This window comes from Nuphar pumila, chromosome 2, assembly GCF_984573655.1.
Source record: "Nuphar pumila chromosome 2, dmNupPumi1.hap1.1, whole genome shotgun sequence".
NCBI classification, from domain to species: Eukaryota; Viridiplantae; Streptophyta; class Magnoliopsida; order Nymphaeales; family Nymphaeaceae; genus Nuphar; species Nuphar pumila.
The window spans coordinates 116376976-116394167 of NC_143250.1; the positions used below are offsets into that span (position 1 = coordinate 116376976).

The window sequence follows — 17192 nt, forward strand, 5'->3', positions numbered from 1 at the left end:
CCATAAGCCCCCTATGCTCACTAGGGATTACACACAGATTTGATTGTTTTGTCGTTGTGGGCTATTTTTGTGAGTCCCACAACGACAAAACAAACACGACAAACCTTTTCTCAGTGGAAAAGGTGGCTGTTTTGGATGGTGAACGCCCTTTTTTTGTGAAAAGCATTCCCGTGAGGGGTTCTGATTATGTTTTCGCTAAAAAAAACCACGGAAGAAGATGCTGCGGCTTCCTCTTCTGTACAAGTCACTCCTATAAGATGAGAAAAACCCTTGTTGGCCCAATTCAAATTTTTTATTCACAACAAAATTAGGCATTCAGGGTGACAGAATATGGAAACCCTAATTTATTTACAAAGGATCTTCACCCAGATGCGTGAGTATGTATCATATGGTCGATTTGGATTATATCCAAATATTTACCAAAATCCAATTCATACAGTAATTAATCCATCGGACTTAAACGTTGAATTGCATGATCCACCGAATCCGGGTCACTAAGACGGTAACATGGATCACAATTACAAATCTATCAATTTCTAAAAAATCCTGCAATTTTACACAGAGCTTTTTGTAAATTGATGTAATAATGAAAAAACATAATATTTTTGTAATATCACCTATTTTAAAAATATCATGCTTTTATCGCGATATCATCATGTTTCAGACCGATCTTTCAGAATAGGGTATGTGCAGTGCAAAGCTCTACTGGGTGGAAAAAACATCGAGTGCAGGAACACATAGCATGCGTTCGCTTAATCGTTGATGTACAGTGGTAACATGGCATGCGATTGACATTGGTATCATCGTTAGTGCATTGTTGTGTGGTGGCACAGATGTGAAACATTGTTTAGTTGAGCAATGCCAACGGATCAGAGGATGTTACTTTTGGAGACTTGGTTAAGGACTTTTCGGCTTGTAAGAGATTTTCCATGCGTAGCGGTTGGATGCACGAGAGTGCATGTGGGTTAGGGCTAATTCCTTCAAGAATCACCTTAGGTGGTTCCAATCGAGTATGGTGACTTGGAGCTAGGCGAGTGAATGTCTAAACGCCGACGAATGAGTATGGGTGATGCTCTTCGCTAAAGTGTTCAATCATCAACTGGTCTTCGGACTAGGGGCCGTAAGGTCTTGTTCCTTCAGTGACGAAGTTTCGCTATGTCGTGTGCATGGAGTCACAATACGCTCCATGACACGTAAGACTAAGACAAATGTTGTGCTTCTTTCGGAGGTGATAGCTGGTATGGGACGACTATGCACTAAGCAACATGAACTATAAGGAATGTGCATTTGAAAATGAGTTTGATCAACTTTTGTTAGGCAACTGCGCATGAAGTAGTGCACATGACCAATGAAAATGATTCAGCACATGAAAAGGTGTTGGTACACGACTTTTGGCAGTTAGGCTAGCCAGCTTGAGCAACTTGACAAGTCATTCTATGATCGTGACAAAATGATAAGTAGGCTTGCAGCGATAAGAAAATATCGTCACGCCAGACTGGCTAATTGAAAAAAGCAAGCCTGTGACAATCACATTCTAGTCATTTTTATACATTTTAAACTATAAAAGTGCATATAAATATAAGAAAAAACTTTTTGGTATTTTAAAATGCAGAAAAGTTTTTCTTATATTTATATGCACTTTTATAGTTTCTTGAATTTTAAACATACTGAGAACTTCTCAAAAAATCAAAGTTTTTTCAATTTATTGCATAAACCCTTCATCCAGGTTCGACTCCCACCGGGTTGTGCAGGTGCCTTTCATTGGTGGGAGGTGCCTTTCATTGGTGGGCTTAGCAAGGGCTTGGATGTCGATGACCCCATCCCACCCGGAGATTACCTGCCAAAGCAGGGTACTCCGTCATAAAAAAAAAAAAAATTTTATTGTAAAAAAAAAATCTCCATTGACCATTATGTAGATCCCCATAACAAAAAAAACTCCATAGACAATATTTTTTATACCCTTAGGATGTTCTTTGACTTCAAACTGGCGTTTCAAACGTCTGATTATCAAACACCATAAGAAAAAAGGGTAGAAACGTCCTTTCACCAAAATTCAAAACGAGAGAGCTGGTCTGAAATAATTAAGAAAAAGGAGGTTAAAACAAGAAACGCCAAAACTACTTTCGCCGCATAGGCGAAGCGATTGGTATCTGTCTGTCTGTGTGGCTCGCTCTCTCTCTCTCTCTCTCTCTCTTGTGGCTAACGACGGATAAATAAATTCCCTCCTCCCTCACGGGAGTTTTCCCCTCTTCCTTCTCCTCCACTCTCTTCCCTTCCCGTTTCGTTTCCTCCCTGCGACTGCGCGCTTAGAAGAGGCGAGATCTAGGGTTTTCCTTCAAAAAAAAGCAATGGGGGAGCCCAGGAACAGGTGGACTTGGGAGGTGCCGGGGTTTGAACCAAGGAAGTCGTTCGAGCTCGGCGACGAGCAGAGGGAGCGACCCGCTCCAGCTCCCACGCGCCGGTATTCGCTCTCCGCGGCCACCCTCCCGAGGGCCGAAGCCGCCCCGCGCCGCTCCTTCTCCGCCAAGATCCACAAATTGAAGGAACAAGTATCGGTACTCTTTCCTCTTTAACTGCTCGTTCGCTTTTGTTGCTTTTCCTTGCTGCGAATTTCTCGAGTGGAGATCTGTGCGTCGATCGTTGTGGTCTTACTGAGTTTGAAGCGGTGAAATTAAGCTTGAATTTGATTCCTGGGTGCTTAATATGTTGATTGAAGTAATTTTGTTGTCGATCATGGCGGGACTTGGCACTTGGGAATTCTGTTTGGTCGCCGTGTATATCACATTTTCAACATCTGAACTTGTTTATTTTATTTTTCACATGATATAGGTAATGCATATACTACAAATGAAACGCTTCACTGAAATATGTAAAAAAACTGTAGATAGTAAAAAATACTTATAAAAACGTACAATGTCTCATATATACCATATAGCATGTCTATATGCGGCAGCTCCTGGAGTCTCCTCGGAGACGTCCTATAAAATTAGAACGATACTGAGAAGATATATCATGGCTGCTGCGCAAGGATACCACACACAAATTGAGAAATGGTCCAATTTTTTCTTGTCAAAAAAACTTGGCAGCACCTATAAGCGCCTAGCACCAGCACATGGGTACTCTGAGCATTTTGAAGTACCCATGTTACATAGTTTTTCATTGATTTAAAGAAAGCTTATGACAAAATATTAAGGCAACTAATTTGGTTAGATAATGAGAAAAGGGATTCCACGTCTAATAACCTATTTGAAGAAGTCTTTTTGTGGTAAATACCGATACACTTTTTTTTTTAATAATGGCATAAAAGCCATTTGTATCGTGCATGTTCAATTGTATGCATGTGTATTCCATTCGTATTTTTTAGTGACCTTGTGCATTAATGGTTTTTATGATTCTATGCTTGTGTTAAATTTATAATATTAGTTTATGTTTTTTTTACTAAAAGAGTGTTTTTTGTCATATATGCAATGCGTGGACTTGTGTTGATGGTTGTAAGTACAGTGATGATTTTTAGACTTTTAGTAAAAGAAATTGCGTGGTTTTATAGGAGATAATATACAGTTCATCGGCTTTTCAATTGTATGCAATAACTTCTGCATTTTTATATTAATTTAGTGGGTCCAATGAGATCTATACCATAACTACAATTTGTTCTATATATTTCACAATGTGGAACCATCAAAATAACTAAATCTAATGACATGTATAGATTTCTAATTTTGGTTCTTATGGAATCATACAATTTACTAGTTTTTTATAAACATTTTCACAATGACTAACACAGGAGAAGTTTTGGATGGAAAATGCTCATGTGGTTGTCAGTTCTTTAGGACGTGTGAAGTCTCTAATGTATATGTTGAAATTACTTAAAATATATATTCTGAGGCTGAAATTGTTGTGAAGACTACATTTGGAGAGGCAAACTTGTTATTTTGGTCAAGAAAGTTTTGGATAGAAAATTCTCATGAGGCTGCCAGTTCTTTAGGATGTCTAAAGTCTCTAGTGCATACATTGACATTATTTAAAATATATATTCCTATTGTTGTAAAGGCTACATTTGGAGAGTCAAATATGTTATTTCCATTAAGGTTGGAACTATGTAGTCAAAAGCTCTAGTCAGTGCAGGTCTAGTCGGTGGGCCCCTAAAAACACCAGTTGGAGACTAGGCGGGACTAGTCAGTTTAGTCGGTACCCCAATTAAAATAATAAAAAAATTCAAAATTTACAAATGAAGTATATATATATTAGAATAAAAAAATCAAATTTATACATACATAAATATTTGCTACTAATGAAGGTACAAAACTATTGACTAGAAATCACCCTTTTCTTCAAAACTTTCCAATCTTTTGTAGATCAAATGTTACAGATGTGTTCTGGTTTGTTTAGTAGGGAACTTGTTTATAATCGTGATTATGACGAGTAAGCAGTTCTTTAAAGGGGTTTAATAATCGACGGTCCACAATGTGCCAAAACTTAATCACTTAAATAATCATGTTTTTACGTCAGAAAAGCATGATCCAAGGCTTCATCCTTTGCAAACAAACCAAATTGAACACATCTATGCAGTTAGATTTTGTTGATACAACTTGAATCTATCATTTCTAGCTCATTAGTTCCTAACCTTCATTAATACCAAATATTTTTCTTATATATATTATACAAAATAGTAAAGGAATCAGACATGTATATAACTAATAACTTATACATGTTTAATTCTTTTAGTAATATGATGTTTTCATCACATTACACAATTACACATGTTTTCACAAAATGTACATAACCAGAATATATATATATATATATATATATATAGAGAGAGAGAGAGAGAGAGAGAGAGAGAGAGAGAGAGAGAGAGAGAGAGAGAGAGAGAGAGAGAGAGAGTGTCAAACTGGTAAAGCTTCCGATGAAAATTCAATGATTTTCCACCGCTGATCGCGCAAGATCAGCAGCGGAAACTTCTTTTTCCGCCCAGATTTAAAGGTCAAATACACAAAAAAAAGTGTATACCCCGATGCCTAGCGCATCTAACGTTACCCTCTCTCTCTCTATATATATATATATATAAAACTGCATATATATATGTATGTATATATTCAATTATTGATGACATATTCAGTATATATAACAAAATATGCTTTCAGCCTTTCACAGAAAAAAAAATGATTTTAACACACACACACACACATATAACATATTACATAATCAGTAACACTAAAGTAACTAAACATGCTTTCAGGCTTTTATATAAAAATTCACAGAAACACACACACATAGATATACAAATAAAAATCATACTTTCAGCCTTTCACAAAAAAATTGTCAGAGACAAAGTAGCACACACACACACACACATAAAGAAAAAACATAGTCAATTAAAGTTAACTATGCATGCATTCAGCTTTTCACATTTAAAGACAAAAAAAGTAACACACACGCACACACATATATAACATAATCCATATATGTATAATTTACTAAGCATGCTTTCATCCTTTCACGGAAAAATGACAAAACACACAAGGAACCCTCATCGAGAACTGAGTCACTTGATGGGCCCACCTCTCTGAGAGGAAAAACTCTGGATTGAGGACACGACCACCCAGCCTTACTTGCCCCAACCATGATAAAGCAACAACAACCCCATGTGCCAGCAGGATTCGATCCTAGGCCTTCAACTTAACGCAGGACCCTGCTGACCACATGGGCAACCATCTCAGTGGTGTGTATATATATATATATATATATATATATATATATAATGTCATAGTCACAAATATCGTTATTGACTATTTCTCGCGATATTATAGGTTTGGTGATAAATCTTAGAAAAATCTCGGGGCTTAAAAATTAAAAAATATTTAAAAATAACAAATCTAAGTAAGAAAATATCATGTTTAGATAATAAAATACATATATAATAAAATAAATAAGTAAAAACTGTCAAATAAAGAAGCAAAACACATTTAAGATGAAAAAAATAAATAAAAACTGTAACAATAATTGACAATATCATGATATTATCGAATTGGTAATATTTTCAAACTATTGTGATATTTTACCTATAATATTGTTTGTTGAAAATACAACGATATTATCGCGATAGTTTTAAAATATCGCCAATATCTGTGACTATCAATGCTAGAGCTAAGAGCCAGGATGGGCACGTGCCCACCCTAACCCCAAAATATCTAATTAGGTTAGGGTGGGTAGTGCCCATCCTGTCCCAAAATGTGTGCCCTTCCCTCCTCCCCCTCCTCCCATAGGTCCCAATACATGGGAAATAGGTCTCATTCTTGTCACCATGGTTGAGATCATGGTTCCCAGTTGAGGAAACGGGAGCAGGAAGCGATACGGGAAGCGAGGTACTTTCAAAATTTTAGGAAGCGGGAAGCATGGGACCACTTAAGAGCGAACCGGGAATCGTCTCGGAATCGACCTAGGAAGCGAACCGGAAGCGACCTAGGAAGCGAGGGGGAAGCGAAAAAATAAATAAAAAAACAAAAAATTTTGAAAAAATGGGGGAAGCGTGAAGGGAAACACGCTTCCCATTTAAAAAGGGCGCTTCCCCGCGCGTTTCGGAAGCGTGACGTTTTGCACTTCCGAAGCGCGCTTCCCCACTTACCTAAGCGCTTCCGGTAACTCTGGTTGAGATCCACCCCTGCTACCGTTGTCAAGTTGGGGTCATGGAGAGATGGGAATCTGAAAACCCCAGTGTAGTGACACACATTGGGGCGACCCAGTTGCTGGTTAGGTTGGGGGAGTCTCTGAAGATGGCCCTCTTCCATGCCTAGAGGCAATGTAAGCTGTCTTGAGCCTTGGGTTCTAAAAATGATAGGATGAGTTGATCCAGATGTGCTGGCATTTGCCCTCTCCTACTGAGTCGTAATCTTCATCATTGTGGGTGGAGAAGGTGGCTGTGAGGAGTAGGAGGAAGTGGATGGTGGTGCATTGCTATTGCTTAGAGGGGCCAATAGAACGTTTGGGTGAGGAGATGAGGTGGGGGCCCTTTTTTTTTCTCTTATTTTGGTGATTTTAGAGAGGGGAAAGTGGTGATGATGAGTACTATCAGTTCCAACCCAAACCCAACTAAAAAATTTACCCTTTCCTAACCTAACCTCCCCATGTTCCCAACGATGTACTCACATATCCTATTCACAGTGGGGGCCTTTATGCAGTTTCCACAATGCCATTTGCATCGCTAGTGGCTGGAGTTCCTCCTCCCTTGTTGCTCTCTTACCTATAGCATTCCAACATGAGTTAGCTTTGGTGATTGTAATTTTGGTGAATCGAAATCTTGGCTCTGTAATATTGTGTGTTCTTCCATGACGCTTTTCTTCTTGTCTTTTGGTGGGTTTTGGTAAGAGAGGACTTTTGAGTATTCTGTTAGTTGATAATAACATAATGCTTGATCATGTGGGTGTGTTGGGAGGAAGTTTTATTATTGAACCGATTGATGCTTGATTTTAGATCATTTTGGATGTGTCTTTGTGAATGAATTGGTAAGGGTTCTTTTTAATATTTCTTAAATTATTTATGCAATCTTTTATGATGGTTCTTTGGGGGTTCATATTATTTAGTTTCATGTTTTATATGGTTCTGATATTATGTGGTGGTGTATGCTAGATCCATGAAGTGGTGTATTCTAATTTTATGTGGTGGTTCATAATATTTAGGTTCATGTGATTAAGTATTGCAGTTTTTTTTATTTGGATTTAGATGTAAATCCTCAAATGAAACCCAAAACCGATTATTAATTGAATGCTTCTTTCTTTACCAAACCTAACCAACCAGATTTGAATTCAGTTACACACACAGACATATATATCCCTCTGCTGAAGCAGAAGAAGACAAGATGAAAAGAAGAAGAAGAAGAAGGAGAATAGAAGAAGCAAAGGGGAGGAAGAAGAAGTTGAAGAGAGGAAGAAGAAGGGTTGAGGGGAAGAGGGAAGCCGAAGGTAGGAAGAACATGGGAGAAGAAGAAGAGGGGGGGGGGGGGGGGTAAAAACTGTAGACACTTCACCCCTTTCATATGATTTAAAAAAAATTAAATCGACTTAAATGCCCTCACACCTAGGTGAGGCTGCTTAGTCGCTGACTAGGCGCTCTAGTTGGAAAAATTGGTAACTTTTAAAAGGACCACCTAGGAACTTACATGTCTAGGCGTTTTCCTGGCGACTAGGCACCTAGTTGGTGCTTTTGACTACATAGGGCTGGAACATCAATGTTCTACTTTGTGCCCTTAATTACATTTGTTGTATATGAAGTGCCATCCTTAATTCAATATGAAGTTCTGTAGTGTCAGTTGTATGTGGGTGCTAGAATGTTTTCAGGCCAGAAAAGATGTGCATAAGAAACTATTAATTCTTTAGTAATACCTTAAAAACAATGATTTAATGGTTAGGAGCTATGTCATATAGGTACGAGTGCGGGTGTGAAGGATGTAACACGACAATTTCTAAAAACTTGGGTGTGCGGGTGCATATATATATATATATATTTGCCACTACTGTGTGTAGGGGTGGCAATTTCTGACACGACCTGCCAACCCGACCCGCCAACCCGCCTCTTAGGCGGGTTCGGGTTGGGCTTAAGCCAACCCGTTTAATAAACGGGTCGACCTGCGTAACCTGTTTATTAAACAGGTCGGGTTCGGGTTGGGGGTATGCCAACCCGCCAACCCGTCTGCCAACCCGATCCGTCAACCCGCCAACCCGACCCGCGAACCTGAAAACCCGTTTACCCGACCCAACCCATTTATTAAATGGGTTGGCGGGTCGTGTCGGGTTACCCGTTTATTAAACGGGTCGGGTTCGTGTTTGCCACAGCCGACCCGTTTAATAAACGGGTCGGGTTCGGGTTGAGGTATGCTGACCCGCCAACCCGCCAACCCGACCCGATTGCCACCCCTAACTGTGTGTACAATCTAGTTGAAAAAATCATAGGTGCAAGTTATATCCACTCAATCTAACCTCATAGATGTGTTTAGCATGATTTGTTTGCTACACATTGTACTATGGATCATTTTTTGATGTAAAAATAAGATTTTATGAGTCATGAATTTCTAGTACATTGTGGGCCGTTGAATTTTAAAGCCCTTGAAGAACCAACTTACGTTTTGCAAAAATGATTTATAACTTGTTTTCTACTAAAGAAACTATATAGATCACATATATAAGCTTAATTTACAAAAAGAAAAAGGAAAATTTGTGAAAAAAGTGGCATTTTCTATTAGATTGAATGTACAAACGACCGAAATAAATTTATATTCTATACATCTACACACATGCACACAACTATAAGTTTCTTTAGGAGGCATTTGATTCCCTGTTGAGATTAGGACAGTCCGGGTTAGGACAGAACAAAAGACACTTGATGAACATGACAATGTTTCTGTCCAGTTTGTCATACTACTGCTGAAATAAAAGAAACAAAAGTAGTCATCAACTCTTTACATTAAAATATTGAAAGCATGCAAAATGAACAAACAAGAACCATTCACAATGAAGCAATAGTAGTTATTCAAATTTCACAAAAAAGTTACACTTTGTAATAGAGTACATGGCCATAGTGATGAAATTGAAAGCACAAAAAAAGGCCACGGGATAACATCTAATGTAAATTTTCCCATAAGGGGTTGTATGAAAAAGTACAAGCTCATAAGCATGAATTTTTTTAGTCCATACAGATTTTCTGTAGCGTAAAACCCATGACTACAATGGATAAACAATTACATGAAAATGAAGGCATACCAAATTAAGGAAACAAAGCAAAAAATAAACACTCACATGAAAATGAATTAAAAAAGCAAAAAAATAAAAATGAACATGTAAAGATAACTTCAGAATGCTGCAATTCTTTCACAGAGTAACTGATTCATGCCAATGTTTAAAAAAATAACTGATTCATGTAAAAAATTCCAAAAAACAATTGATTCAGTCGTTAAATATGTGCTTGCCAAAATATCTTTGCCGATGTCCCAGACGCTAAAAAAGTCACTGATGAAGTATTGCCGCATGATGCAGAACGAGGAATAGTGCCGAAGATTCGTTTGAAAAATTTTGCCGAGAGAAACACGTTGGGAAAAGACGGGTTGAGGATCACAAAAACCCTAGTTTATGCAAAAATAGCCCTCAAATGCGAACCATCACTTTTGAAACAATGAAGCATCATATTTAATGCTCGTAAAAAGATTCACATTAAAGTCTTGAGAAAATTGTGAATCTCATGTCCATTGTGCAAATGCTCGGCAAATTCACAAATGATGTAAGAAGATCCTCCATATACAAACGGTGTTCACGAATCATCATGCGAACGTCAGAGGGATGTTCGCAAATGAGTGACTACAATGCATTGAAAACAAATATTTGCGAATGTCAGCAGACATTTGCGGACATACAGGTGGAAGGTTCGCAAGTTTTCTTCGCCAAGTTCGTACCATATTTGCGATGGTCTTACTGTATTGGTGGAGGTCAAATCAGAGTGTAAACGTCGGGGACATTCACAATAAGTGACTGTGAATGTCAGCATACATTTGCGGAGCTCCTTGAAGAGTATTTACTTAAATGTGGTTCAGAGGTTTTCTTTGCGAATGTCTTACCATATTTGCGAAGGTCGATTTTTGTAGAAACCAAGACACTTTTGTTGCTTTTGCATCCTCAAGATATCAAGAAAGCACCTATAAAAATACAAAATCCTGTGGTTGAGTGATGATCATTTACATCTCCTCCCTAATTAGAGTCAAAATATGCAATAACATATAATGGCGATGGAGATGGCAAAAATAAACCATGATTAATGGTATTTTTAATATATCTAACTTTCCTCGTTACAACACTCATATGTACTCTAGTGGGAGAATGCTGAAATTGACTAGTATTATGAATAGCCTGAGCAATATCAAGACGAGTAATAAAAATGTAAGTTAAGACGCCAATCATTTGGGGATGTGGAGTTGGGTTTTTAAGAGTTTTTTCATAATCTTTTTTTCATTTTTAATGACCTCTGACATGTCAACCCTCTTTTCATCAGTAAGACCTGACCTTTCAATAACAAACAATGCAATGTTAGTATAACAAGATCTAAATCTTAGTTGAACCATCACATTGCTAAACTGATCACACAAAGCCTAATGTGCTTGCTTTAGATCATACAAGTCCTTTCGCAGACGAAGAACTTTTCCATGTGCCAAACCTAACTTCATTAAGGGTTATATTAAGAAAATCATTTTTAACATCCATTTAAAAAATAAACCATTTTCTAATAGATGCTATAGTGATAAGAGTTTTAACTGTGGTCATCCTAACTACTGGGGCAAAGGTTTCTTCATAATATATTCCGTATTCTTTAGTAAACCCTTTAGCTACTAGCCTAACTTTGTATCTTTCTAGTGTTCTATTACTTTTGGTTTTTGATTTTGTACACCCATCATTTTTAACATCTATTTAAAAAATAAACCATTTTCTAATAGATGCTATAGTGATAAGAGTTTTAACTGTGGTCATCCTAACTACTGGGGCAAAGGTTTCTTCATAATATATTCCGTATTCTTTAGTAAACCCTTTAGCTACTAGCCTAACTTTGTATCTTTCTAGTGTTCTATTACTTTTGGTTTTGATTTTGTACACCCATCTACATCTTATAGTTTTCTTTCCTATAGATAGGGATTGAATCTCCCAGGATTTAGCCTTTTCTAAAGTTTTTAATTCATTATCTATAGCCTAATCTATTCATGATAACTTTTTGCTTTACCATAGGAGGATGATTTGATATAAGAGTGAATAGCCATAAGGCAAGCTCTATAGTTAGATTCAAATGACTCGTAGGATACAAACCTACTAGGTGCTTGGGATATTCTCATAGATCTTTTAATACTAGATTGATCTATTCTTTGGCTTTGAGAATACCTCTCTAATGCACATGGTGGATGGTCTTGAGTACGATAAGAATAAGTTTGTATTTCATTGTAAGGTTCAATAATTGGAATATCACTTTCATGAGCATCATGAGTGTCATCATTGTCACTCTCATGCATATCGTGATTATCATTACTTTTATTTACATAATCATCAACAATATTATGCTTAACAACATTGTCATGCACTAAATCGAACAAGAAAGAGTACGAACATGGTTTTTTAGACTCAAATTTTCCAAAACCATTTTCTTTTTCAAGAAAAGTTACATTTCTTAAAACATAAAGTTTGTCCTTTTCAATATCATAACACCTAAATCTTTTTTGGTTTTCGGTATAGCCTAAGAAAACAGAAGGAATGACTTTGACGGAAATCTTGTCATTTTTATTAGAAAAGACAAAATATTTACAACCAAAGATTCTCAATCTTTTATAATCGGGAGGTATTTTAAATAAATTTTCAATAGGAGAAATATTTTCAAGAATTGTAGAAGGCATTCTATTAATTAAATAAACCGCTGTAAGAGCGGCTTCGACCCAAAACCTTTTAAGAACATTTTTGGATATTAAAAGAGTCTTAGTAGTTTCAATAATGTGCCGATATTTCCTTTCGACTAACCCATTTTGTTGTGGGGGTGTAGGGACAAGCTCTAATATGTTCTTTGTAGCATTTTTCTAAGTGTTCTAAAACATGTTTCCATAACTCCATCAACATATGGCTGGTCGTTTTGTTTACAGCGTGTAAACATACTCGGGGCTTCTTTGCAGTCAGAGAAGGCCCTCAGGGATGCCTTCCAACAGTACCTTAAATGAATCACACTATTGTTTTTTAATAAAAATGGTGGCTTGGCTTCGTAGGGTCTTCTGCTGACCCGTGCAAAGTCAGTCAGAGACTGAACATATTGTTTGATTTTGAGATCATCAGTAGCAACAGCATCATCACTCTATCTTCTATCTCAAGCATCTTTGTACATTTTGGAACAAATGTATCCATTTTAATTTGGATTCAGTAAAGTAAAGCACATCTGATGATTGTTTTGTATTTGGTATGGAGTTTTACATGTGAATGTTGAGTCTAAGCAGAATAAAGAGTCCAACATATAAGCGGATCTGATTCTGTATTAACACATATCAGATTAACTATTTTAAGCTAGTCAGATGAGAATTCGTTAGTACCATTTTCCATCTGAATTCCAATCTGATTTTTAATTCGATTAGGCAATATCCAACTTATGTCATACTCGGTAAAGCTTACATTCAAACAGAACCCGATCTGTTTACATCACTACACGTTCACACGATCTGCAATTTCACGTCCACACGAACAAGCTTCACCAAGATCAAAGTTGCGATGGCTCCGATACCATGTAATGAAACACGGTGTGCACAAATACAATGCCACTAATGGGCTACAAGGTGCACAATCACAAAAACCACTTATGGCAAAGTACACCAACACACAAAAGATAAAAATAGTCTTTATTGAACCATAAAATGCACACAAAATGCATTAAGGAATAAGGGGCAAGATACCCTTTTTATAGAGTGTATGAGAGAGAGAGAGAGAGAGAGAGAGAGAGAGAGAGAGAGAGAGAGAGAGAGAGAGAGAGAGAGACTTGTAGCCATTGGGGACTCCCAACGGCTACATGGCCAAAGACTAAAATGCCCTTGTCCAAAAACTAAAATCCCTAAAATAAAAAATAAAGACAAAAAAATGAAAAAAAGAAAATCTGTCCCTAGTTGACAGATTCCTATTACAAGGTGAATTTACATAAATACCCCTAGAGGATATGCCTATTACAAAGATGAATATATATATATATATATATATATGAATAGGAAATACATATATAAGAGCACCATATTCTAACACCATACACTCTTATATGGTGCTTAGTGTTTGACAACTGAAAAACAATGTGGGAGAGTGACTGTTGTAAAGGTGCATATGCTATGGTGGATGTATAAGGCAAGCAAGAAGGATAATATTATAAATGAATATGTTTGAATACATTTAAGAGTAATGTTGGTAAAAGGAAAAAAATGTCACGTAAGATGGTCTGAAGTGCTGAACACATTATATGAAAACTTGTGACAACGCTGATGGAAAAGGTTGAAAAGATGTTGAAGGAATAAAAAAATGATAACAATGAAGGCTCAAGGAGGGATTTAAGGAAGAATATAAAAGATTGTGTGTGCCTGAGGTTATACCTCTAGAAAGAAATGAATGGAGAAACGTGACTCATGAAGCAAACCCCTTGTAGTTGGATAATTTTTTATATTGATGATGATAATGATGACAACATGGTTGGACTGCTCACCTCTTGATGGAAAGACACCCTAAGATTGAATATTTGCTGTCATTTTGTTGTTTTTTACTAATTGTGGAACATACACTTATACACAATTGGAAGATACTGCACCTCTAGAGCACTTCTGGCTCTCTTTATTAATGAGAGATTATCCACGAGATCATCCTTCTCTTATGCTCTTCATTTCTTATACATAAATTTGTTCTTTTTAGTGCTTTCTCTTAGGGCCAATACATGGTAAGCTTTTCAATTTGTTTTAGAAAGCTGGAATACAATCTTGAAAGATTATGTTTATTTTCAAGATCTGTTATTAAATCATGCAACTTTTAATATTGCTTTTGTAGTTGATATGTTTATACATGTGTGTTCACAGCATGCAAGAAAAGAATACTTGGAGTTGAGGCAGGAAGCTAATGACCTGCAGGAGTACTCCAATGCGAAACTTGACCGTGTCACACGTTATCTTGGCATTCTTGCTGAGAAGGCTCGTAAACTTGGTATGTTGTTTTTCGTGATGAATTTTTGTGACTATCTTGACATATGGGTATAATATATACATAATACACACATACATATCTGTGTATGTATTCATACACACACATGCACTATCCCTTCATATGTCTTTCTAGATCATTCTTTCAAATCCCTTTTTTTTGTGAAGTATTGTGCTCGTCTGGACTTGAACATGATCGCTGGAAGTGATATATGATTCTTTTGATTCTCATGTTATTTCTTTGCTCTTGTTTTCTATTGCTGATGTTTAATCTAACTTTATGGTTTTTAAGTTTTAGTTTTTTGAGTGTCTATAATAATTACATGTCCCACTTTTTCCACATGCTAGAAACTCGCTGCTTCTATGTTACTTCAAGAGCTCAACACTGAGATTCTGTAGGTTTTGCTTTTTAGTTCCTGTTTGATTTGGTGGATCAACATTGAATCTTTCTCCCAAGGTTGATTAGCTGGTCTTGGACACCCCTTTAAGGGGTGTTATTGTTGAAATATTAATAACAATATTGAACCGACCTTTAAGGGTCATGTTTGTAATTTCTATAAAAAGGAATTTTTTTCGTAATGCTAATGTAAGACCTCAATTCAGCCATGTTTTGCATAAATAACACAACGGGAGTGTAACCCTTCATCTTGGATGAAGAGTTAATGGTCACAACTAGTGTTTGTCTCTCTTCTCCACCTTCTCTTTCTTCTCTACTGGGATTGACACCAGATTATAGCTTTGTAAAATTTGTCTTTTGATACATAATTGTTGCCTAACTATATCACAGGGACATGCCAAAACAACAATGACATGCGGACACGAGGACATGTGATGTGGGTTCAACTCGCAAGTTCGAATTCTTTTTGGAATATAGGACATGAGGACACAGGATTTTTTTAGTTTTTTATTCTAAAAAGCTAATTTTTGATATTTTAATGTTACAAATGCATTTTTATTGAAATAATACTTTAAAATGTTAAAAATATTTTGAAATATTGTTTACACGTGTCGGTGTCTGGGTTCGCTCGCCAAGGACATGCCATCAGTGTCCCTATGTCATAGCAAAACAATGGCATGTGACAGATGATATGTGCGACACAAAAACCAACACCATATATTTTACGATACATTAAAGACACACTGAATGTTGCGCTCGAGATGGTTGGCATTACTTCGGTCAGCTAGTTTATATATATATATATATATATATATATATATATATGGTTAATTTTGTTAAAATGTAAAACTGTACATATATGTATATATAATAATATTATATTATTATATATATATATATAAATACATTTTTAATTTCTTTCTTTTCTGTATTTTTTTTCCTTTATTTTTATTTTTTTGTCTTTATGTCATCTAGTTCAGTTTGAACTAGAATGACTGTTGCTAGTCAAGTCCTGTCCAGACTTGACTAGCAATAGAGCTGTTGGACTGACACAGTCCAACAACTCTATGAAATGAAATGGGGATCTTCGAAACACGTGCTTTGATTAACAAGAGCAAGTGTCAAGAATGACACTAAAGCATAACCCTTAAAAAGGGTATAACTGGAAACAAAATAAAAATAAAAATGTATTCTTTATTGATATGAAAAACCAATTGCTTAAGAAGCATTGGGGTTAAATACAAGAGGGGCTGCACCCCTTTATATACACAGCTGAAAGAGTCCTCTTTCAGCTGTGTATATAAAGGGGTGCAGCCCCTCTTGTATTTAACCCCAATGCTTCTTAAGCAATTGGTTTTTCATATCAATAAAGAATACATTTTTATTTTTATTTTGTTTCCAGTTATACCCTTTTTAAGGGTTATGCTTTAGTGTCATTCTTGACACTTGCTCTTGTTAATCAAAGCACGTGTTTCGAAGATCCCCATTTCATTTCATGGTATCAGAGCCGCGAAAGTACTAAATCTTGAGGAAAAGCTGCCTCGGTTTCCGTGCCCGTTTGCAAAAGTGTTCGCCAATTGAAGAGAAGTGTTTTATCACTTCATTGGAGAAGATTTCACATCTTGTTGTATTGTTTTTTTTTTTTTCTTTCTCATTTTCCTTCTTGTTTCTCTTCTATCCCTATTCTTTCTCTCCTTGTAATCGATGGATGACAATGATAAAGTCACCATCATGCCTATGAAACTAAGCGATACGAACTATGTAACATGGGCTTCAATCATGAAGCACCATATATGGGGAAAAGGCTTATGGGGGATTGTGGATGGTTCCGATTCGGAACCTAAGCTATCTCTTACTAAAAAGGAGGGAGATAAAGAGGTCCCTCTATCGGAAGAAGAGAAAATCAAGGCTATTGCCTCATACGAGAAGAAATGGAAAGAATGGAGAATATCTCATGCGAAGATAATGTCATGGCTTATCAATAGCGTTGACATTAAAAAATGCTCAAGTCTTGCCAAATTTGATCATGCCGATAAGGCATGGGAATACCTTAAGAATATGTATTCCCTTAAAGAT

The 17192-nt window shown here is 36.6% G+C and overlaps 1 protein-coding gene and 1 non-coding gene across 3 annotated transcripts in view; both read left to right on the forward strand.

Annotated features, from left to right (window-relative positions):
• Positions 1-2175: 2175 nt before the first annotated feature.
• LOC149846863 (kinesin-like protein KIN-14A) overlaps positions 2176-17192 on the forward strand; it is a 95962-nt gene continuing 80945 nt past the window's right edge. For both annotated transcript variants that reach the window (XM_089996621.1, XM_089996622.1), the window contains exons 1-2: positions 2176-2555; positions 14600-14723. In XM_089996621.1, coding sequence (XP_089852747.1) covers positions 2349-2555; positions 14600-14723 — 331 coding nt within the window. In that variant the 5' untranslated portion in view covers positions 2176-2348. The remainder of the gene's footprint in view (positions 2556-14599; positions 14724-17192) is intronic.
• LOC149846864 (U6 spliceosomal RNA) lies at positions 2962-3065 on the forward strand. The gene has a single exon (XR_016430677.1). It is a non-coding gene; the product is annotated as a U6 spliceosomal RNA (small nuclear RNA).